Source organism: Hylobates moloch, unplaced genomic scaffold (genome assembly GCF_009828535.3).
Source record: "Hylobates moloch isolate HMO894 unplaced genomic scaffold, HMol_V3 SCAFFOLD_20, whole genome shotgun sequence".
In the NCBI taxonomy this organism is placed as follows: Eukaryota; Metazoa; Chordata; class Mammalia; order Primates; family Hylobatidae; genus Hylobates; species Hylobates moloch.
The window spans coordinates 38855331-38878517 of NW_026652295.1; the positions used below are offsets into that span (position 1 = coordinate 38855331).

At 39.7% G+C, this 23187-nt stretch overlaps 1 protein-coding gene across 4 annotated transcripts in view; it reads right to left on the reverse strand.

The window, feature by feature from the left end:
* LOC116460221 (uncharacterized) overlaps positions 1 to 22601 on the reverse strand; it is a 30946-nt gene extending 8345 nt beyond the window's left edge. Inside the window, exons 1-2 of one of the 4 annotated variants that reach the window (XR_009211337.1) lie at positions 22545 to 22601; positions 6535 to 6686 (exon numbers count right to left, since the gene is read on the reverse strand). Coding sequence is in view for 1 of the 4 variants with exons in the window: in XM_058432434.1 (XP_058288417.1) it covers positions 3161 to 3244 (84 nt within the window). In the remaining 3 variants the exon portion in view is untranslated. Of the gene's footprint in view, positions 1 to 3160; positions 3301 to 6534; positions 6687 to 21478; positions 21753 to 22228; positions 22316 to 22544 lie in introns of those variants that run through there. The other 3 variants (XR_009211336.1, XR_009211335.1, XM_058432434.1) reach the window with 3 other exon arrangements.
* Positions 22602 to 23187: the final 586 nt, after the last annotated feature.

Consider the following 23187-nt stretch of genomic DNA (forward strand, 5'->3'; position numbering starts at 1 on the left):
GCCCTGCAGACATCTCTATTTCTGACCTCAGATCTTACCAATCTTCCCCCACCCCCAGCCTCTTCTCTCCAGCTACAAACACACCAAGCCCATTCCCCACAAGGCTTCTGACTTTGCTGTTTCCTCTGCCCGGAAGGCTCCACCTCCAGCTCATCCTGTCTACTCAGTGGGGCCTTGCCTGACAACCCCGTCTAAAGTAGCGACTGTGGCCACCCCCACCCTCACCTACCCTTCATTTACTAGGCATCGATCTGCTGTAATTCCATCAGCATTCCTCACTACCTCAAATGATCTTATCTGTTGGTTTACTGATTCCACCACAACGAAAACTGCAATGTGCGCAGTGATTCTGCCCCTCTCCTTCACTATTATGCACTTTCATCTATAACACCTTGGCTTGGCACAAAGTGGGCATGCAATAAAGACTGATTGATCAAGGAGTGCTCTATTCACAAACCAATATGCACACACACTCACATGCACACACACTGCACGCTGGCGTGTGCATGGGAATGCATTCACATTAGACCACAGGCAGACGCCAAGTCAGTGATACAGTCCTCTGCAGTGTGACACTGATAGAAGTGGTGAGGCCAGACTGACATAAATGGGCTTTCTAGCAGCCGATGCTAAGAAACAGAATTCCTCTGAGGACAGATCCATAATTACCCAGCCTGGAAGAATGCAAAACAGAAAATAGAGCCTCTGTGTAGGAGCCCCAGCATCTCCACCACCTGGTCCAGGCCTTTTGTGTTGGTTGCCTGGAGAAATGGAAGACGATTAAAAGGTGTGAGAAACTGGCCCCTTCAGAGTCCTTGGAAGGGGAGGGCGCTAGACCAGTTGCTCTAGTTACTGAATTAAGCTCGCTAAATATAGCTGGGTCAGACATGGGGCGCTGAGGAGGCAGGTCTGAAATCAGATGGGGTGGAGGGGGCTTCCCAGTTCCCTGCCCCCTGCCTTATACTCCCACCCCAGGCCCAGTTTGTAATGAGGGGATGCCCTTGACATGGAGGTGGAGGAAGAGGGAGAAGCAGATGCCTCAGCTTACGGTTGTTCTCATCCAGTGCCCGCCCGGAGCTGGGCATTCCATTCGGAATGGCAGATATCTGAGGTCAAGGTACAGCCAAACTCTAGCAGATAGGACACTTGTGCTACGAAACTCAGGCTTGATCAATTTCAATGCTGCTCAAAGCCTTCGTGTGTGCACATGTGAGTGTGGTTCATATAGTAGGAGGGGCAAGAAGGTAAATATGTAAATATGATATCTTTACAGAGCAGAAGCATGGGGGTGTTGGTGAGAGCAAAACTCTGGAGCTGTCATTGGTGGCATGGAGCTGGATGAGCACTACCTCCTCAGCCCAGCAGATTCCCAAAGCTCCTGCTTCCACAGAAGAAGATTCCTAGAATCATGTAGTCGGTGGAAAGGGCCGAGAAGAGCTCTCCATAGCAGAGGGCCTGTGGAGCCCAAGCCCTCCGAGACATTTGGCGAGCCAGGGTGCCTGCGTCTGGAATCACCTCATTGCAAGGTGCCCAACATGCCCCTCCCCCTTGTCCTCTTGGGCAATCCCAGCCTTTGGAGCTCTTGGTTCCAAAAGCTCTTCCCTAGCCCCAGGTGATGTTCCCCTGGACTCCTAGCCAGAAAGCCTTGGAATGGTCCTGAGAGCACCCACTGTGGTGGCCTGAGATTCTCCTTATCAGCTCATGAATAACCATCCTACCCAGGTCCCCTACCAGCCCAGAGACCTTGTCTGTGAAATGGGAACTACAATGACCTCTTCAGAGGTTATTCTGAGGGTGAAATGAGAAATGGCAGTAAAGCGTCTAGCACAGTGTACAAGTCCAGTAGCAAAGATGGCATTAGAATGTTTGCTATATTTTCTTTCTCTCTTCTCTTTGTGTCTCTTTGGATTTTGTATTTCCTACAGGAAGGAGATGTGGCCAAACTGTGATGTTGCTTCCTACCTCCTTAAACTACCCTAAGAAGCTTCCTTCTCCACCCCTACCTCTAGTGAAAGCCCTCACCACCCCCCACGTTGTTGCATATGGCAGGATTTCCTTCTTTGCTAAGGCTGAATTTGACTCCATTGCATGTGTATTCCACTTTTCTTAAACCGCTCCTTCGTTAATGAACACCAAGGTTGCCTCCACATCTTGGCTGTTGTGGATAATGCAATCAACATGGAAGTGCATGTTTGAGATCCTGATTTTAATTCTTTTGGATGAATACCCAGGAGTGGGATTACTGGATTTCACTTATATGAAGTATCTAAAATAGTCAAACTCACAGAAGCAGAGAGTGGAATTGTGGTTGCCAGGGACTGGGAGGAGGGGGAGATGGAGAGTTGCTATTCAATAGGTACACAGTTTCAGTTATGCAAGGTGAATACATTCTAGAAATCTGCTGTACAATGTTGTTGTACATTGTCATAGTTAACAATACCTTATTGTACACTTAAAAACTTGTTAAGGGAGCAGATCTCAAGTTAAGTGTTCTCAATACAATTAAAAAAAATGATCACAATCACAGTGCCCCATTCTGCTGGTTTCTGTGAGGCAGGCTGGTTGACCTTGCTGCCTAGCTGGGGACAGTAAGCCGGGCTGTACCTGACACTATATTGCATCTGTGTTGCTCTTCCTGCTGCTGCCTTTCTTCCAGATGTCTCCTGACTTTCTTGTTCTTTCACAAGAATCAAAGCCTGTGATTATTGGTCAAGCAAGAACACAGGGCAGGAGACCACCTCGCCCATCTGAAGAAATGCATGCAGAAAAGCCACCTTTTCTAATTGTGGGGAGCCACCACCTGACCCTACCCAGGCTCTCTCCTTCCTGTCTTATACCATCTGAGCCCCAGGTATCTGTAGAGGGATCTGCTTATAGGACCTGGGGCCTATGTTTCTGCCCCTCCACCACCCAAGTTGTCTAGTCTCCAACTTCAGTGGTGAGGGAGAGCTAGGGCACCTAGAGAAAAGCCCCACTGCTGCCTCCTTTCTCAGGGTGAGGTTCTCATGACTGCTCACTGAGAAGGACTGGGATGTGAGCTGGAATCCCAGTATGAGGAGAAAGTGTGCCCCCATCCTCCTTGCTCCTTCCTTTCCTTTTCTTCCCTTCCTGCAGCTCAGCGGTGACCCTCCATTTACATCCATGAGGGGAAGCTCTTCACCTGGGCAGGCCCCCTGTTTCTCAGCCAAGTGTCCCAGTACTGCCAACCCTGTCTTGAAGTTGACCTCAGGACATCTTCTCCCATGGTTCAAAGGGCCTGGGCAGCCACTCTTGTTCCAACAGAGCCACCCTTGCATCAGGATGGGGAGAACAGGGTTCTTGAATGAAGGTTTTATATTGTATTTCTTACTGCTTGAAGTTGTACTTGGGGGTGAAGAGGATTAAGAGAAGAGTTTATTGTTACTTTCCACCACAACCAGATGGACTGTACCTGAGACAGAAGGGGGATGAGAATAAAAGGGAGGGACTCCCATCTCCCCTAGAGGAGCGATGGCCTCCTGTCACCCTGCAGGCTCCCTAGAGCGGAGCTCTGATGTGCTGGGAGTCGGGACCATCTTCTTATGCATAATTACGTTTTGCAGAGGGGGTTCTAGAACACTAAGGAATGGCTTCTTCACCACTGGCACACTGGGCAAGGCTGGGGAGAGCTATGGGGTGTGGTTTCTCTGGTGTGGTTTCTTGGTGATTGTACCAAGAATGGTGAAAAGGATGACTCTTGGGTCACAGATGACTGTGGCAGCAGTGCCATCCTCATGTGGGTGGGGAGGTGACTCCCAGGGAATTGAGACCGTTTGCTTATGTTGTTTATGTCTGAAGTTATATCAAGGGCTCTTGGATGCCTTTCAGTTCACATTTGGGACAGTGAGGCTCGATTTCCTACTGGGCCTGGGGGAAGTAAGCAGCTGGCCCCACCTCCTTAGAAATTTTCTCCAGTCTAAGCTCTGACTCATAGCTGGTTTTTCCATTCAGACAATGACCACAGCCCACTCTGGATGCCAAATCTGTCTGTGCTCAGGGATCTAGGAGGGCAAGAGTGGATCTGGTCAACCTGGGGAAGCCTCATGGGGGACAGGCAGGATTACCCACTCTCCCAGGCCGGATGAACTCTGATATTCAACATGTCCAGTATTACTGAGGAAAATATTGGTACTCCTTAGCACAAATATCTTACAGAGAATTCTAACATCAGATAAGGAAGACCAGGCTGGATGGCCTCTGAAATACTTGCTGTGCCAGTTCAGTGATTCTAGAACCCAATATGCCCAATGTTATCATTAATATGCTGCCATTGATTACAATGTGCTCAGTGATGCATATAATTAATATAATGGAGGCCGTTAGCACTTCCACTTCTCCAAGTCTGTGTTATGCATTTAATTACTTTAGCACTTCACAGTTTATAAATATACAACCCCCTGAGCTAGATCTTTCTCCAATGCCATTTTACAAATTAAGGAACCGAGGTCATAGAATAAAACCCCACTTTCCTCACTCATGAAGAGACAAGCAGCTTCTCCCTATCTAGGCTGCTGAAGGACCTTCTTGTTCTCCCCAGGCCACCACCCTATAGCCCACACTGTTTGCCCTCCCCCACAAGCTCACACAACCACATCCCCCAGACTCCAAAGGAGTTTGCTCCCTCCTCAGGCCTCCTTGGTCCTCAGAAAAAACAGTCATTTTTTTTTTTTTTTTGAAGGAGTCTTGCTTTGTTGCCCAGGCTGGAGTGCAGTGGCACGATCTCTGCTAACTGCAACCTCTGCCTCCAGGTTCAGGCGATTCTTCTGCTTCAGCCTCCTGAGTAGCTGGGACGACAGGCACGTGCCACCACACCCAGCTAATTTTTGTGTTTTTAGTAGAGACGGGGTTTCACCATATTGGCCAGGCTGGTCTCGAACTCCTGACCTCGTAATCCTCCTACCTCGTCCTCCCAAAGTACTGGGATTACAGGCGTGAGCCACTGCACCAGGCCACAACAGTCATTCTTAACTGGATGGCAAGCTAATTTCTTCTCCTTCAAGGCATTAGTTGAGCTTTAATAAAGAGACAAGCAGGTCTGAGAACCACTAAGAGCACCCGTGAATTCTCCTGGCTGTAAGAACCACCTTGGACTGAGTGATTTTCTGGCCAATCCATCCTTGCCCAGGAGGTGTGTTCCTCAGAGTCACAGGTACCTGGTAAATTTGTGAAAACATGCCTGTCTGTCAGCTCGAGAAGCTGGTTCTTCAGGGAGGCTTGTAAAGACCTCAAAGTCATGGGGCTATGTTCTTTCATTTCTCACAACATGGGGAAGAGTGTCTAGCATCCAGCAAGTTACTAAATGTGAGTTGTTTTGATTTCTACATCTCCCTCACATTGCTGCTGGGCTCTGACTTCTGAAGTTCATGGCCCATGTGTTAGGATCCATGACTTGGGATATTAAGGACTTTTCTGGGCTTCATACTGGGGTAGGAGAATATATTCACTGAAGGCTTACTGAGCCCTGTCCCTTATTAGGACTGTGACCTTGGATGTCTCTTGTTTAACCTTTTTATATCTCAGCTTGTTCATCTAAAACATGAGTCTTTGTGTCATGGGCTTAGTGAGGATTCGTTATCATAGCACATATGAGGTGCTTAGCAGAAGTTGTGTAAAGAAACACCAGTTTCTCCCTTTCCTACCCATGAAGCCCCATCTAGATTGCTAAGAACCTTCCTTTTTGTGGAGAAGTGAGATTTGCAGGAGCCCCACCTCCTGGGCTTCAATCTTTCATCACAGGTGCCATTGCTTGGTCCCTCCGTGTCCTTGAAACATTTGGTAAAGCCACATCTTAGAGCATCTCCTCTGCTCCCCTCCCCTAAGCTGAACAAATCTAACTCCCTTGAGATCCAGCTTTGTCCCAGCCCCACCCTCCTTCCCTGCCTGTGTCATGGCTGACTCAGGGACCATGCCAGGTTCTAGAAGGCCAGTGGCTCATTATCCCCACCCTCTGCATTTTGGCCCCATGGGGCAGCTTTAGCTCCTCATTTGAGGAGGCCTGGGTGGGGTGATGGGCAGGGCCCAGCCATGGGATATTTACAGAGGGGTCTGGAGCCAGGCTCCCTGATATGACAGCTGCTGTGTCCTCAAGAGCATGTGTACCCCCATACCTACTGATCCTGGGCTAAAAAGGCAACAGGTAAAAGTGAGGTTATCAGGAGTCCTGAGGTGCCCACAGGTGGTATATGACCCCCAGGCAGGAAGAAAGAGCACCCTGAGGCCAGAATATAGGCTTCCCTTCCTTTGTTGTTGTTGTTGTTGATGCCACATTTACTGCCACTGCTACTCCTCTCTTGCATTCTCTGGTGGCTGGAATGTGAGAATGGAGAGAAAGTAAAGAAAACCATCAGGGGTCCCCCCAGGCTCTGAGTTTCAGGAGTCTCCTTGTCCACTGCTTGAGCCAGAACCAGAGGTTTTCTTCTGCAACTCTCTGTCGGCACCGTGCTGCTCACTCCTGGGTTTCAGGCCATGCTGAGTTCTGCTCAAGAGATTCCAGAGGAAAAAGTGTGCACAACTCACCACCAGCTTTGTGGTACTTGGAATCCTGGTTGTTTTCACCCATCCACTTGCCGGTATTTACTGTTCGGATCATTCAGATAGCTGCACCATGCCCTCTATCGATTGTATCGTCAGTGGGAGAGAGAGGCTGCCATGTGTTTACTTCATCTTACCTGGAACAGAACACAGTAAAATGGTAAAGCCCTGTCAAGTCCTTCTCCTCCCTCCAGAAGGAAGGAGTCAAGCCCTGGCTTATTGTCACATCGTCCCATATCCCTATAAAAACACAATCACACCTATTCATTTATTCATTCATGTAACAAATATTTCTTGAGCACTGATTCTGTGCTAGGCCCCTTCTAGACACTGGGCATACAGCAATGAAAAAACAGACAAAACTACTGTCAGGCAAGGCAGTAACAATATAAACAAGTAATGTCATATATAATATGTGGGTAATAAGTGCCATTGTGAAAAATTCAGGAAGGTAAAAGGATAGGAATGCTTTTTGATAAAGGTGGACAGGCAGGACCTCTTTGAACAGGTAATGACATCTGAAGAGAAGTTAAAAAAAAAAAAAAGGCGACCTCTCCAAATACCTGAGGCATTCCTGGAATGGAAATTGCCATCACTCTTTAAGAGATGAGGGCGCGCTCCCGGCAGGTGTGAGGGAAAGCCAGGTGCCTGTGAGCAGGACTGCAGGTGGCAAGGAATGCAGCTGAGGATGAAGTTGGAGACGGGCAGGAGAGGCGGCAGGTCACATGGACCGTGTAGGCTGTGATTAGGACTTTGGCTTTTACTCTGAGTGAAATGGGGCATCAGTGTGGAGCTTGATGCAGAGTGATATTATATAACCTATAATTCAACAGGATCCATCTGACTGCTATTGAAAATAGATTGGGATAGGGGAGTGGGGCCAAGAAGGAAGCAGAAAAGTCATCTAAAAGGCTATTAAAGTAATTCAGGAGAGAGAAAATTGTTTATTGACCCAGGATGATTGAGGTGGAGGAAATTAGAAAGGCTTGGGTTCTGAATATATGTCAAAGGTAGAATGGACAAGATTTCTTGACAGAGTAAGCTTGGATAGTGACAGAAGGTGAATGGTCAACTTGGCATTGGCACAGAGACCATCTGGTAATTCCTGCTGACCCAGGAATCTCCTACCCAACACCCCTGACATCATGATATCCAGCCACTTAATGAAGAAAGAAGACTCCCTGGGAGAGAGACTTCACTACCTCACACAACAGCCTTTTGCGGTCCTCTAACATTCTTTCCTATGCTCACTCAAAATCCATTTTCCTGTGTCTTTCCCTCACCGCTCCTAAAGCAATACAAAGCAGACCTCCACCACCTCCCACAGGACAGTCCTCCAGATTCCTCCGAGGTTATCCTTGAAACTGAACCCTTCCATAGTTGATGTTCCCCATTAATGCTGTTTTCAGGAGGAAGAAACTCTGGGTTTTCTACTAAATAGAAGAATCAGGAACTGATTGCCCTCTGAGCTCCTTCTAGAACATCGTTCATGAATTTTGATATGTGATTCACATTGAGGCCATGAGTCTAAATTTGGCACATGCACTCATCTCCATCCTGTTTCTCAGGTGGGAGATTGGAGAGATAGCTTAGCACATGTTTCCCTACCATTAAGGAAACCACAGCAATTAGAAGAGCCCTTCCTTAGACATCCACCTCCATGTCTCCCCCACCCCATAAGCATCCATCCATACCCACACTCTGTTTTACTGACCATTATGGTAAATGAACTAGCCACATTCCTGTTGAAAAGCCATTTCTCCACTGTTCTACTACATGCCATTCCTTCATACATGTTTAAGAAATTGATGTCTCTAACAGGTGAAAGGCACCATGGAATAGAGCTAATATGTTTTTTAAATGAAATACAAGCAGTCTTTATAGAAATAAAAGAAAACCTAAATTTGTGGAAAGGCCAATGTGCCTGGAAAAATTGACTGAGTGTAATTAATTTTGAGACATAGCCTATAAAACTATTAGACTATTAAAGAGAGAAAGAAAAAAAACCATACTCATGGCCTCCACACACAACAACCATAATACCTAGAAAGGTATGAAAATTATATAAGCTTCACAATATTCAAGAAAAACCTGCAAAGCAAGACAAGAGTGGAACATTATTTTCAAGTAATCAAAGAAAAGAAAATGAACTGTGATCCATGGGCTTTATTGCAGCAAAACCATCATTCAAGTATTAAGACTATAGAAAAACAAATGATTTATTCAAGGAATGAGAGAACTTTGTACACATGAACCCTTCCTGGATAATCTGCTAGATGGAAACATTGGCAAAATAATGATGGTGAGCATGTGGTATATTTACTGTAGATCTAAGATTTAAATAAGAATCAGGGACAAGGATGGAAAATAATTTATAAGTATTGTGTGTTCTAACAAGGTAGAAAGAATACAACTTAAAATTTGAGCTGAGAATAAAGACAGAAAGAGGAAAGTAGAATAAGATCATTGTTGCACAGAAAACAGGCAGGTGTCAAATTATACCATGTAGAATGAACAATACACATAGTAAAAGGTTAAGTAAGGTAAAAGAAGAAGAAAGATATTTTAAAAGACACCAATGCAAAGGTAACTACTGTGCAAAAACATACATTTTTTTAAATCTCAAGGGAAATCTTTTAAAAAGAGCAAAGAAGACATATCATATAAAGAAAGAAACACACTAAACATAACAATACATAGAAAAATTATAGGATAAATCGACACAGGAAGTTTACACCTAATATAATAGTCATATCAGCATATGAGAGTGAGCTTAAGTTGCCTACTAAAAGAAACGGATTTTCAAAATAACTTACAAAGCAATAGACTGTGGCGTATTCCGTATATTGGAGAACATTGAAAACAAAATGATCCAAAGGCTTTAATTTTAATGAAAAAGAGAATGTAAAAAAGAAGATGAGAAAAGTCATGCTAGCTAAATGGGAATAACTCTAAAGCAGGAGTAGCCACTCTAATATCACCCAATGCAGAATTTAGAACACAGAGCATTAAACAAGAAAAATCATAGCATTATAATGCAAAAACCAACGACCTACAATAAAATATATTATTTATTAAATAATAGCTATGTAAAAGATTATACAAAACCCGTCTATATGTAAAATAAAAATTACAGCAATGCTAGGATAAATAGACAGAAACAATAATGATAAGATAGTTTTACACATTACTTTCAGGACAAGAGAAGTCATATGAACAAAAATAAATATGGATAGAGAAGACTTAACCAATATCAATGATAAATTAAATTTCATAAGTATGCATCAAATGCTGTACCCTTTAATAAAGAATATTTTCCCTTCTCAAGCAGAAGTGAAAATTTTATTGAAATTCCTCCTATATTAGATCACAAAGGAAATATAAGTAAGTTCCATAGTAGGAATATTATAAACAGAATTATCTAATCACAATGCAGTAAAAGTAGAAACAAAAGGCAAAATTTTAAAATGCCCTTCCAAAGATAAAGGAAAAGAGACTGACTTCACTCTCCAACCTCAAACAACAAAAACATCTGAAGGAAACATTTAAAACAATGATGTTTAAGATACTGGACATCAAACCATGAAAGACAGTGATCCTGAAGAACTGGAAGACAAATGAGATAGTTCTACAATTTCACCACCTGAGCCCCTTGAGTGGATTTCCAGGCCTCAGTGCAGAAAAGGGGAGCCCAGGTAGACACACTGACCTGACGAACTGGAAGTCTGAGAAGATCAGGATGGCCATAGTTCATAGGACAGAGTACTGGAGAGAAGAGAGTGGCAGAGGGTCTCCCTCAAGTATTCAGTGGAATGCAGATCAGTAGATAAATGCAAGGAACTACTCAAAGCCACACAAAGACTTACTTGAAAGAATTAGAGGAAACACTGCCAGGTACGTTGACAGGGCCAAGAATCGTGTCTGTTCCGAATAGCTGAGCTGGAAAATCTCATAGTTCATGCAGAATTGTGTCAAGTACTCATGAGGATCTTACCTCAGAATGCTCTAGACTAAATGCTGCTATCATGCCACCTAACTAATCTTAAAAGCAAGACATGAAAGGATTAACTGTTTCCAAGTAACTTAACAGCACTCCAAAACAAAGCTCAAGAGTATTTAGAGGGAATATATAAATAACCAACACCCAATAAATTAAAATTCATAATGTCTGGCATCCAATAAAAAATTTGCAAGCATGGAAAGAGGCAGGAAAATACAACCCACAATGAGGAGAAAAATCAATCCATTAAAACCAACCAGAACAGGACACACGTGTTATAATTAGCAGGCAAGGACTTTGAAACAGTTATGATTGTAATCCATATGTTCAAAAAAGTTGGTATAGAGACATACAAGATGTCTAAAAGTTCTAAATTGAACATCTATGGCTGAAAACTACTATATTTTCATGAAAAATACATTGAATGGGATTAATGGCAGATTAGACATTAGAAAAAAGAAAGATGACTGAACTTACAGATAGCAACAGAATCAATCTAAAATAAAACACAGAGAATGTCTCTAATGTCTGAAATAATAAAAAACAAAATAAAAGGAGCATCAGTGAGTTATGGGACAATTTCATGCTGCCTGTCATACCTGTAATTGGAGTCTCCAAAGAAAAGACAAGAAAGAGACAGAAAAAAAATTTGAAGAAAAATAATAGCCTAAAATAATCTGAATTTGATAAAAACTATTAATGCACAGACCCAAGAAGCTCAAAAGCCCCAAACACAAGAAACACAATGAAAACTGTGCTAAGCCAAATCATGAAATTACTCAAAACTAGTGATAAACAGAAAACCTTAAAAGCAACAGAGAAAAAGACAACTTACATAAAGAGCAACAAAGATAAGGATGATAGCAGCTTCTAGTGAGAAACAATGAAAGCAAGGAGACAGTGTGGCAACATCTTTAAGGTACTAAAAGAAGGAAACAGTCAATGTAGAATTCAAAAATGAAAGCAAAGAATTCTTTAGACATGCAAAAGCTGAAAGCATTCATGCTAGCAGAGTCACACTACAAGATATGTTAAAGAAGGTCTTTCAGGCAGAGGGGAAAATAATAGCAGACTGAAATACAAATCTACCCACAGAAATGAAAGGACAGGAAATGGTATCCAGGTGGATAAATATAGAAATGTTCCTTGATGTACGATGGAGTGCCTCTCCATAAACCTATCTTAAGTCAAAAATGCATTTCATACACCTAACCTACTGAACATCATAGCTTAGTTTACCCTACCTTAAACATGCTCCAAATACTTAACATTAGCCTACAGTTGGGCAAAATCATCTGGCAACACAATACACTGTAGGAGTATTGGTTGTTTATCTGCCTGACTGTGTGGCTGACTGGGAGCTGTGGCTTGCTACTGCTGCTCAGCCACATAGGAGAGTGGAGCTTTCTACTGAATGCATATAGTTTTTGTACCACCATAAAATCCGAAAATCATAAGATGAACCATCATTAAGTCAGAGACCATCTGTATAGTCTCTATAAAAAAGAGATTTTCTTATTTAAGTCTCTTTAAAAGATAATTGCATTTAGAATAAAAATAACTGTAGTGTATAATTTATGATATATGTAAAAGTAAAAGATATAACAGAGACAGTTTAAAGGCCAGAGGGAGATAAATGGAATACACTATTAAAAGGTTCTTATACTATGTATAAAGTAGTATAAACTTACTTGAAGGTATATTGTCATAAGTTGAAGCATGCTGCAAACCCTAAAGCAACCATTGAAATAGCAAAACAAAGTATTATAGATCATAAGCCAACAAAGAAAAGAACATGGAGTTAACAAAAAAAAATGCTCAATGAATTCAAAAGAAAGCAAAAACAAGAGGAAATTGAAAATAAAGAACATATGGGACAAATAGAAAACAGGTTGTAAGCCAATATACTTAAACCTAATCATATCAATAGTCACACTGCATGTAAATACATGTGGCCACACTGCATGCATCTAAACACCCCCATTAAAAGGCAGAAATTATTAAAGTTGAGAAAAAAAGCAAGCGTCACTATTGCCGCTGACATAAAACTCACTTTAAATATAAAGACACAAATAAGACAAGGGAATAGGATAATTTAGTGGAGAAGAGATATGGTTTTCAACAAATGGTTCTGTAACAAATTACAAAATATGATATTAACATAAAAACTGACATATAGACCAGTGAAACAAAATAGAGCCCAGAAATACATCCATTCATGGTCATAAAACTACAACTTCATTCTTTTGCATGTGGATATCTACCTTTTCCAACAGAATGTGCAAAAAAACATTCCATCCATACCTTGTACCATATACAAAAATTAACTCAAAATATATTGCAGATCTAGGCTGGGCAGAGTGGCTCACACCTGTAATCCCAGCACTTTGGGAGGCTGAGGTGGGCAGATCAATTGAGGCCAGAAGTTTGAGACCAGCCTGGCCAACATGGTGAAACCCCATCTCTACTAAAAAATACAAAAATTAGCTGGGCATGGTGGTGCACACCTGTAGTCCCAGCTACTCAGGAGGCTGAGGCAAGAGAATCACTTGAACCCAGGAGGCAGAGATTGCAGTAAGCAAAGATCGTACCACTGCACTCCAGCCTGGGTGACAAAAAAAAAAGTATATATACATATATAATTTTGATCTGCTATATATATGTGTGTGTGTGTGTGTGTGTGTGTGTGTATTTATATATATATAGATATAGGTATATAGATATAGATATAGATATAGATATATAGATATATATATAGAGAGAGAGAGAGAGAGTAGATCTAAATGATCTAAATGTACAGTCTGAAAGCATAAAACTTCTTAAGAAAAAACATTTACAACTGTGGAGATCAGGCAAAGGTTTCTTAGGGATGATACCAAAATCATGACCCATATAAAAGAACAAATTGGTAAATTGGGATTCATCAAAATTAAAAACTTCTTTTCTTCAAAATACACTCTTTTTCCTGTATATTAATTATCATGTGTTTGAATACCATTTTTAAAACCTGTAAATCTGTACAAACATACATTTTGCAACCTTGATCAAACTATTTTATTTTATTGTTGTAAGAACACTTAATGTGTGATCTATCCTCTTAACAAATTTTTAAGTGTACAACACGTTATTGCTGATTATAGGAACAATGTGATATAGCAGATCTCTACAGCTTATTTATCTTGCTTGACTGAAATTTTATTCCTGGTGATTAGTAACTCTCCATTTCCTCCTCCTCCTATTCTCTGGCAACCACCAGAGAGCTCATATAAGTGGAATCATGCAGTCTTTCTGTGACTGGCTGCATTAGTCCATTTTCACAGCACTATAAAAGAATACCCAAGACTAGATAATTTATAAAAGAAAGGTTTAATTGTCTCACAGTTCCACATGGCTGGGGAGGCCTCAAGAAACTTAAAATCATGGCAGAAGGTGAAGGGGAAGCAGGGATCTCCTTCACATGGTGACAGGAGAGAGAAGTGTGAGCAAGAGCAGGGAAAACTGCCTTATAGCCATCAGATCTCCTGAGAACTCACTCACTTTCATGAGAATAGCATGGGGGAAACTGCCCCCAGGATCCAATCACCTCCCACCAGGTCTCTCCCTAGACATGTGGGGATTATGGGGATTACAATTCAAGATGAGATTTGGGTGGGGACACAGCCAAATCATATCACTGGTTTATTTCACTTAGCATAGTGTCCTCAAGATTCATCTATGTAGTCACACATTACGTAATTTCCTTCCTTTTTATGGCTGAATAGTATTCCATCATATGTATATAGCATGTTTTCTTTATTCATCTCTCTGTCTATGGACACTTAAGTTGCTTCCACATATTGGCTTTTGTGAATAATGCTGTAATGAGTAGAGGAGTGCTAATACCTCTTTGATATCCTGATTTTAATTCTCTTGGATAAATACCCAGAAATGGAATAGCTAGATCATATGATAATCCTACTATTTATTTTTTTGAGGATCTTCTATACTGTTTTCCATAGCAGCTGCACCATTTTGCATTCTCACCAACAATGTACAAGGATTCCAGTTTTTCCACAGCCTCTTCAACACTTTGGTTTTTCTGATAATAGCCATCCTGAGAGGTGTGAGGTGTTAGCTCATTGTGGTTTTGACTTACATTTCCTTGATGTTTATTGATGTTGAACATTGATGTTTAGTAACCTAACTAACAGGTTAATAGTTTGTTTTTTTCCTATTGAGTTGTAGGAGTTCCTTACATATTTTGGAGATTAAGCCCTTATCAGATATAAAGCTTGCAAATATTTTCTTCTGTTTTGTAGTTTGTCTTTTCACTTTGTCAATGACTTCCTGTGCAGAAGCTTCTTAGTCTAATGTAGTCCCACTTATTTATTTTTGTTTTTATTGCCTGTGCTTTTCTGTCATATCCATAAAATCATTGCCAAGACTAAGTCATGATGCTTTTCTTCTATGCTTTTTGTAGGTGTTTTACAACTTCAGTCTTACAATTAAATCTTTAATCAATTTTGGTTTTTGTGGGTGGTGTAAGATAAGGGTCCAGTTTTATTCCTTTGCATGTGAATATCCAGTTTTCCATAATCATTTGTTGAAGAGATTCTCTCACCCATTGTGTAGTTTTGGCACTTCTTTGTGGATGATCAGTTGAGCATTTATGAGCGGACTTATTTCTGGGCTCGCTATTTTGTTTCATTGGTCTATATGTCTGTTTTTATGCTGGCATTATATTGTTTTGATTATTGTAACTTTGTAATGTAAAAGATTTTGAAATCAGCCATTTTTATTACACAAGTCTTTTACCTCCTTGGTTATGTTTATTCCCAGGTATTTTATTCTTTGTGGTGTTATTGTGCATGGGATTGTTTTCCTAATTTCCTCTTCAGATAATTTGTTTTTGGTATATAGAAACACAATCGATTTTTGTTGTTATTTTTGTATTCTACAACTTTACTGAATCTATTTAGTAGTTCAGCCTCCCAAAGTGCTGGGATTACAGGCATGAGCCACCGTGGCTGGCCAGTTCTAATAGTTTTTTAATGGAGTCTTTAGAGTTTTCTATATATAAGATTAAGCCATCTGCAAGAGGAATAATTTTATGTCTTGCTTTCCAAATTGGATATCTTTTCTTTCTTTTTCTTCCCTAATTGCTTTGGGTAGCACATCCAATACTATGTTGAATAGAAGTGGCAAGAGTGGGCATCTTTGCCTTGGTGCTAATCTTATAGGAAAAGTTTTTAGTTTTTCACCATTGAGTATGGTGTTAGCTGTGAAGTTTTCATATGTGACCTCTATTGTGGTGATGTAGTTTCCTTCTATTTCTAGTTTGTTGAAAATTTTTATCATGACAGAGTGTTGAACTTTGCCAAACGCTTTTCCTGTATCTATTGTGACAATCATGTAATTTTAATCTTTTATTCTGTTAATGTGGTATATCACATTAATTTTTGTATGTTGAAACAGCTTTCATTTCAGGATAAATACCACTTGGTCATAATGTATGAGTTTTATAATATGCTATTGGATTCAGTTTGCTGATAGTATATTGAGGATTTTTGCGTATATATCCCTCAGGGATACTGGATACTGGCCTGTAGTTTTCTTTTCTTGTGGTCTCTTTGTCTGGTTTTAGTATCAGGATAATGCTGGCATCTTAAAATGAGTTTGGAAGTATTCCCCACTCTTCAACTTCTTGAAAGAGTTTGAGAAGGTTTAGTGTTACTTTTTCTTTAAATGTTTGGTAGAATTCACCAGTGACGTCATCTGGTCTTGAGCTTTTCTTTGTTGGGAGGTTTTTGATTACTAATTCAATCTCTATACTACTTACAGGTCTGTGCAAGCTTTCAATTTCTTTATGATTTAATCATGGTAGGTTGTATGTTTCTAGGAATGTATCCATTTCTTCTGGGCTATCCAGTGTGTTAGTATATAATTGTTCCCAGAAGTCTCTTATGATCTTTTTAAATTTCTGTGGCACTAGTTCTAATGACCCTTCTTTCATTTATGACTTTACTTATTTTAGTTTTTATCTGTTTTTCTTATTCTAAGCATTTGTCCATTTGTAAACATTTTGCTTATCTTTCCAAAAATACAGCTCTTAGTTTTGTTGATGTTTTTCTATTGCTTTTATATTTTCTGTTTCATTTATTTCTGCTCTAATCATTGTTGTTTCCTTCCTCCTGCTAACTTTGGGCTTAGTTTGTTGTTCTTTCTCTGATTCCTTGAGGAATAAAGTTAGGTTGTTTATTTGAGTTCTATTTTCTTTTTTAATGTAGATGTTTCTTCCTACGAAATTCCTTCTAAGTACTGCTTTTGCAGCGTCTCTAAGTTTTATGTGTTGTTTTTTTATTTTTGTTTTTCTCAAGGTATTTTATAAGGTTCTTTTCAATTTTTTTCTTTGACTCAATGATTGTTCAAGAATGTATTTAATTTTTGTACATTTGTGCATTTTTCAGTTTTCTTTCTGCTATTGGTTTCTAGTTTCATGCCACTGTGGTCAGAAAAGATACTTGATATAATTTTAACCCTATTAAAATAGTTAAGACTTGTTTTGCAACCTAATATGTGATCTATCGGGTGAAATATTCAGTATATGTCTGTGAGCTCCATGTGGTTTATAGTGTTATAAAAGTTCTCCGTTTCCTTACTAATCTTCTGTCTGGATGTTGTGTCCACTATTGAAAGTCGGGTGTTGGAGTCTTCTACTATTATTGTATTGCTATCTATTGCTCCCGTTAGTTCTGTTAATGTTTGCTTTATATATTTAAGAGCTCTAATGTTGGGTGCATATATATTTGTAATTGTTATAATATTCCTTGTGGATTGACTCCTTTGTCATTATATAATAATCTTCTTTGTCTCTTAAGAGAATGAGAATACAAGCTAAAGGCTAGGAGAAATTATTTGCAAAATACATATATCTAACAAAGGACTTGTATGTAACACATATAAAAACTTTCAAAACTCAGTAAGTAAAAAGCAATACAAACCAATAAGAAAATGGGCAAAAGATTTGAATATATAGTTTACCAGAGAAATTGTACAGATAGCAATAAGCACATGAAAAAACACTCAACATTCATAGTCATTAGAAAAATGCAAACTAAAACCACAATGAGATACCACTACACACATTTTATAATGACTAAAATTTAGAAAACTAACTTTGTCAAATATTGGTAAGGATTTGGAGGAAGTAAAAACTCTCACATATTGCTCTTGAGAATTAAAGTGTATAATCACTTTGGAAAACAGTTTGGTAGTTTCTTTCTTTCTTTCTTTCTTTTTTTTTTTTTTTTGAGATAGGAGTCTCACTATGTTACTCAAGAAGCTGGCCTCAAACTCCTGGGCTCAAGGGGATCCTCTTCAGCACCTTGAGTAGCTGAGATTACAGTAGGGCACTACTGCACCTGGCTGGTAGTTTTTAAAAAGTTAAACATACACTTATCATATGATAGAGTCATTCAACTCCTAAATATTTATCCAAGGGAATAAAAGCATATGTTCATACAAATGTCCTCCAAGTTTCCTAGCAGCTTTATCTGTATTAGCTAAAAATTGGAAACAACACAAATTTCACCATCAGGTGACTAGATAAACAAATTATTGTATATCCATATGATAGAATTCTATTCAACAATAAAAATAAATTAACCCTAAAACTCATGTTTTAATCTCAAAACAATTATGCTGAGTGAAATAATTCATAAAAAATTGAGTACATACTGTATGATTCCATTTATATTAAATTCTATGCAGTGCAAACTAACCCACGGTGACAAAGCAGGTGAATGGTTGCTTGTGGGGAATGAGGTTGAGAGCTAGATTACAATGGGACACAAATTTCTTTTTGGTGTGTTCATTATCTTGATCATGATGATGATTTCATTGGTTTTTATAAATGTCAGAATTCATCAAATTGTACATCTTGAATATATGAAGTTTATTATATGCCAATTATCTCATTAAAACTGTTAAGAAAAGATTTTTACATCAAAAAATATTTTAAAAGATACCTTTCCAATTGGAACTTTAAAACAAACTATTGTTAAACAATTGAGTGATAATTAAGATACAAACAAGAATTAAAGGATTCTGAAAAAAAGATAAACCACTAAATATCCTAGCTATAAGATATATTTAAAACAGTAATCAGAGGACAATATATGGCTATAAACACTGTATCTCTAAACATGGAGGAATGAAACTAACTTAATTCAAAAATATATAATGTTCCCCTAAAAAGTACAAGAAAGAAGATATAACAATTATACATTATATGTACCTAACAACAGGGCCCCAAATATATGAAATAACAGCTGTTAAGTTGGAGGGAGAAACAGACAATTCAACAATAATACTTGGATACCTCAGTATATCACTTTTAATAATGACTAGAATAACTAGACAGGAGATGATCAAGGAAATAGAAAGCTTGAACAACACTATAAAATAACTGGACCTAATAGACATCTATAAAACACTCAATTGAACAGTATATGTTCTTCTGAAATCCACATGGAACATTGCCCAGTACAGACCATAAGTCTGGCAACGAAAGAAGTCTCAGTCAGTATAAAAAGTAAGATTATAAAAAGTATCTTCTTCAATCACAATGGAATAAAATTAGAAATCAATAATGAGAGGAAATTTGGAAAGTCACAAATGTGTAGAAATCAAACAAATTCTTAACCAATACAGTGGCTCAAATAATAAATCATAAGAGACACTTGAAAATTCTCTGATATAAATGAAAACAAAACAAAAGCACACCAAAATGTATGGATACAACAAAAGCAGTATTTAGATGAAAATTTTTCATTGCAAACATCCACATTAAAAAAGAATATCTCAAAATCACTAACCTAAGTATATAATAAACTAGAAAAAAGAAAAAGCTAAATTCAAAGCAAACATAATAAAGGAAATAATAAAGAGTAAAGTGTACATAAATGACATAGAGAAAAGAAAAACATTAGAGAAAATGAACAAGCACAAAAATTGGTTCTTTAAAAAAAATAATTAACAAAATCAAAACTTTAGACTTACCAAGAGAAAAAAGAGAACTCAAATTAGTAAAATCAGTAATGAGAGGACATTACATTGACCTTACAGAAATAAATGGAGTTATAAAGAAATCGTATGAGCAATTATATACCAACAAATTAGATAACCTAAATGAAATAGGCAAATTCCTAGGAAGACACGAACTACCAACTGACTTATGAATACATACAAGCATAGACACATAGCTCAATGGAATCAAATTTAGGGTCCAGAAATGAACTGATACACTTATGGTTAATTGATTTTCTCCAAGGGTCTCAAGACCCATTCAGTAGAGAAAGAATTCTATTTTTAACAAATTGTGCTGGGAAACTGCTGGAAAAGCACATATAAAAGAATCAATTTGGACCTCCACTCACAACATGTACAAAAATTAATTAAAACTCATAAAAAGCCAAACATTAAGTGCTAAAACTATAACTCTTTTTTAAAAAAAAGATCTTCATAATCTTGGATTTGGCAATAGATCCTTAGATAGGATACCGAAAACACAAGCAACAAAAGGAAAAATAATAAATTGGGCTTCATCAAAATTGAAAACTTTTGTGCACTGAACACATCAAGGAAGTGGAAAAATAACCAACAAACTGAGGGAAATTATTTGCTAATCATATACCCTGTGAGAAACTTCCTATGAACTAAATACTTCCCCCAAATTCACAAGGCAGAGCCCTTAAGAATGGCATTAGCACCCTTATAAAAGAGGCCTGAGAGAACCTCCTTGTTACTTCCACCGCATAACCTAAGCATATACTTTAATAAAGTATATAGGACACACTGCAAGATGGCCATGTATGAACCAGGAAGTAGGCCTTCACTAGACACTGCATCTGCTGGCACCTTGATTTTTAACTTCCCAGTCTCCAAAATTGTGAGAAATAAATTTCTGTTGTTTCTAAACCATCCAGTCTATGACACTTTGTTATAGCATCACAAATAGACAAAGCCAGGTCTAGGACTGTGAATATATAAAGAACTCTTAAAATTTGACAACAAACCAAAATTCAGTAACAAACCAAAAAGATACAGAAACCAATTTCTTTAAATTGTCAAAGGACTAGAACAGATATTTCTCTTAAAAGACATACCAAGAAAATATAACCAATAAATACATAAAAGGATATTCAGAATCTTTAGTCGTAAGGGAAATGCAAATCAAAACCATAATGAGATAACACTTCACACCTACTAGGATAGCTATAATTTAACAATCACAACAAAAAGAAAACAAGTGTTGACAAGGATGTGGAGAGATCAGAACCCTTATATATTGCTGGTAGAAACACAAAATGGTTCAGCCACTGTGAGAAGCATTTTGGCAGTTCCTCAAAAACCTAAATACAGGATTACCACATGACCCAGCAATTCTACTCCTAGGTACATATCCAACAGAACTGGAAATATGTCCAAACAAAAACAGGTATACACAATGTCCATAGCAGAATTATTCCTAACAGTCAAAAAGTAGAAGCAATCCAAATGTCCATCAACTGGATACACAATATATGGTATATTCATGCAGTGGAACATAAGCCTTACCAATAATGAAGTACTGGCACAGGCATGAACCTTGAAAATATTATGCTAATTGAAAGAAGCCAAACACAAAAGGTTATCTATTGTATGACTCCATTTATATGAAATGCCCAGAACAGGCAAATCCATTGAAACAGAAAGCCAATTAGAGGATGGAGGGAGGGCAGAACGGGGAGTGGCTGCTTAATGAATGTGTTAGTCTGTTCTATCACTGCTATAAAGAAATACTTGAGACTGGGTGATTTATAAAGAAGTTTCTGCTGCACTCCAGCCTGGGCGACAGAATGAAACCTTGTTTCAAAAACAAACAAACAAAAAAAGGTTTAATTGGCTCACAGTTCCACAGGCTGTACAGAAAGCATACATAGCAGCTTCTGCTTCTGGAGAGGCCTCAGGACACTTCCAGTCATGGTAGAAGGCAAAGGGGCAGAAAGCACTTCATATGGCCAGAGCAGGAGAAAGAGAGGGAGGAGGGAGGTGCCACACACTTTTAAACAACCAGATATCAGGAGAATTCATTAGTGCCATGACAGCATCAAGGAGGATGGTATTAAACCATGAGAAATCACCCCTATGATAAAATCACCTCCCACTAGGCCCCACCTCCAACAGTGGAGATTATTATTTGACAAGAGATTTGGGCAGGACACAGATCTAAACCATACCAGTGTGTATGGAGCTTCTTTTGAGGGTGATAAAAATATTCTGGAATAGGGTTAGTGATAATGATTGCACAATTTTACGAATGAACTGAAAGCCACTAAATTGTACACTAAATACTGTTAATTCTATGCTACATTAATTTTATATCAATTTTTAAAAAAGGGATAGGGGAGGCTCAAATATAATGGTACATTTGAACTTTTCAGAACAAGGCCTTTCAAAACACTTGCCCAATAAATATAAATATATGGGCATCCCCCAATTATAAGGCATTCTCTACTCATTGGCCAAGAGCATTCTCATCTGCTCAGCAACTTTCTCCCATTGGCCGGACCCTTGATGCTGAAGCTTTGAAGCAGAGCCTGGATTTTCCAGGCACTGCAGATTAGCCGGGGGGAAGAAAAGTAGGGTGTTTTAGCAAACCCTCCAGTTAGGACTCCAGGTCCCTAGGAGCTCACTGAGTCTGTTCAAGCATTTCTCTCTAGTGCCAGGCCTTTGGTTGGTGGGAAAAGGTCAGAGGATGGCACTGGGGGGTCTATTTGCAGTTGTACTCTTAACTCTTGTGAGACCTCAAAACAAGTGCCTTCTGGGTGGTGCTTTCCACTGGGGTAGAATGAAAAGACTCCAGGATCACAGGCACCCAGGGTTCAATGGCCTGGTAAATAGAGAGCAGGAGACAGCACCAGCACAGCCCTAACTCTGTCGGGCCTGTCCCCTCAGAAGCCAGGCCATGGCCGACCTAAATTCTGGAAGGCCCCATCTCCCTTAGCCCTAACAGGCAGTGCCCATCATCAACGACTTTCCTCCAAGCCCCCGCCCTCCGCGTACTGCATGGACTCCAGGAGTCCCCTGCCCCCACTCCCACCCAGGAAGGCTGGTCTAGGACCAATCAGAGGCTGTGGAACTTTCTGGAAGGCCCAGGGCTTCCCCTGGGTGGGGCAGGGCCTCTGATTGGAGGAGGCCTGCTGGAAGGGTGGGGCGATGGGTGTGGCTAACGGAATAACTGCCAGAGCAGAAGACAGTTGGCAGTTATTTCTCAACCTTCATCTGTTCCCTGAAGACACTGGTAGCCTGACTTCCTTCTTGATAGGCTGATTTAGGTGCGCTCCCCAAGAAGATCAGGACAGAATGAAGAAGAACCACCTTGGCCCAGGATGTGGATAGAGAACGGAGCGCACTTTCACTTACCTGGCAAGGTGGTTTTGGAAGTTTCCACGGAAGCCCGCCCAGAGCCGCTGCTGCCCGTCCTCGCCTAGGTGTGGAGCTTCCCATCCGGCTAGGGAGGGAATGTCTTGCGGGAGCCGCCGAGGACCCTCTTAAGCCTCTTCCCTGGCTTGGCTGCAGCTGCAGTCTGGTATTTGCCCATTCTGCTCTTCTTCACC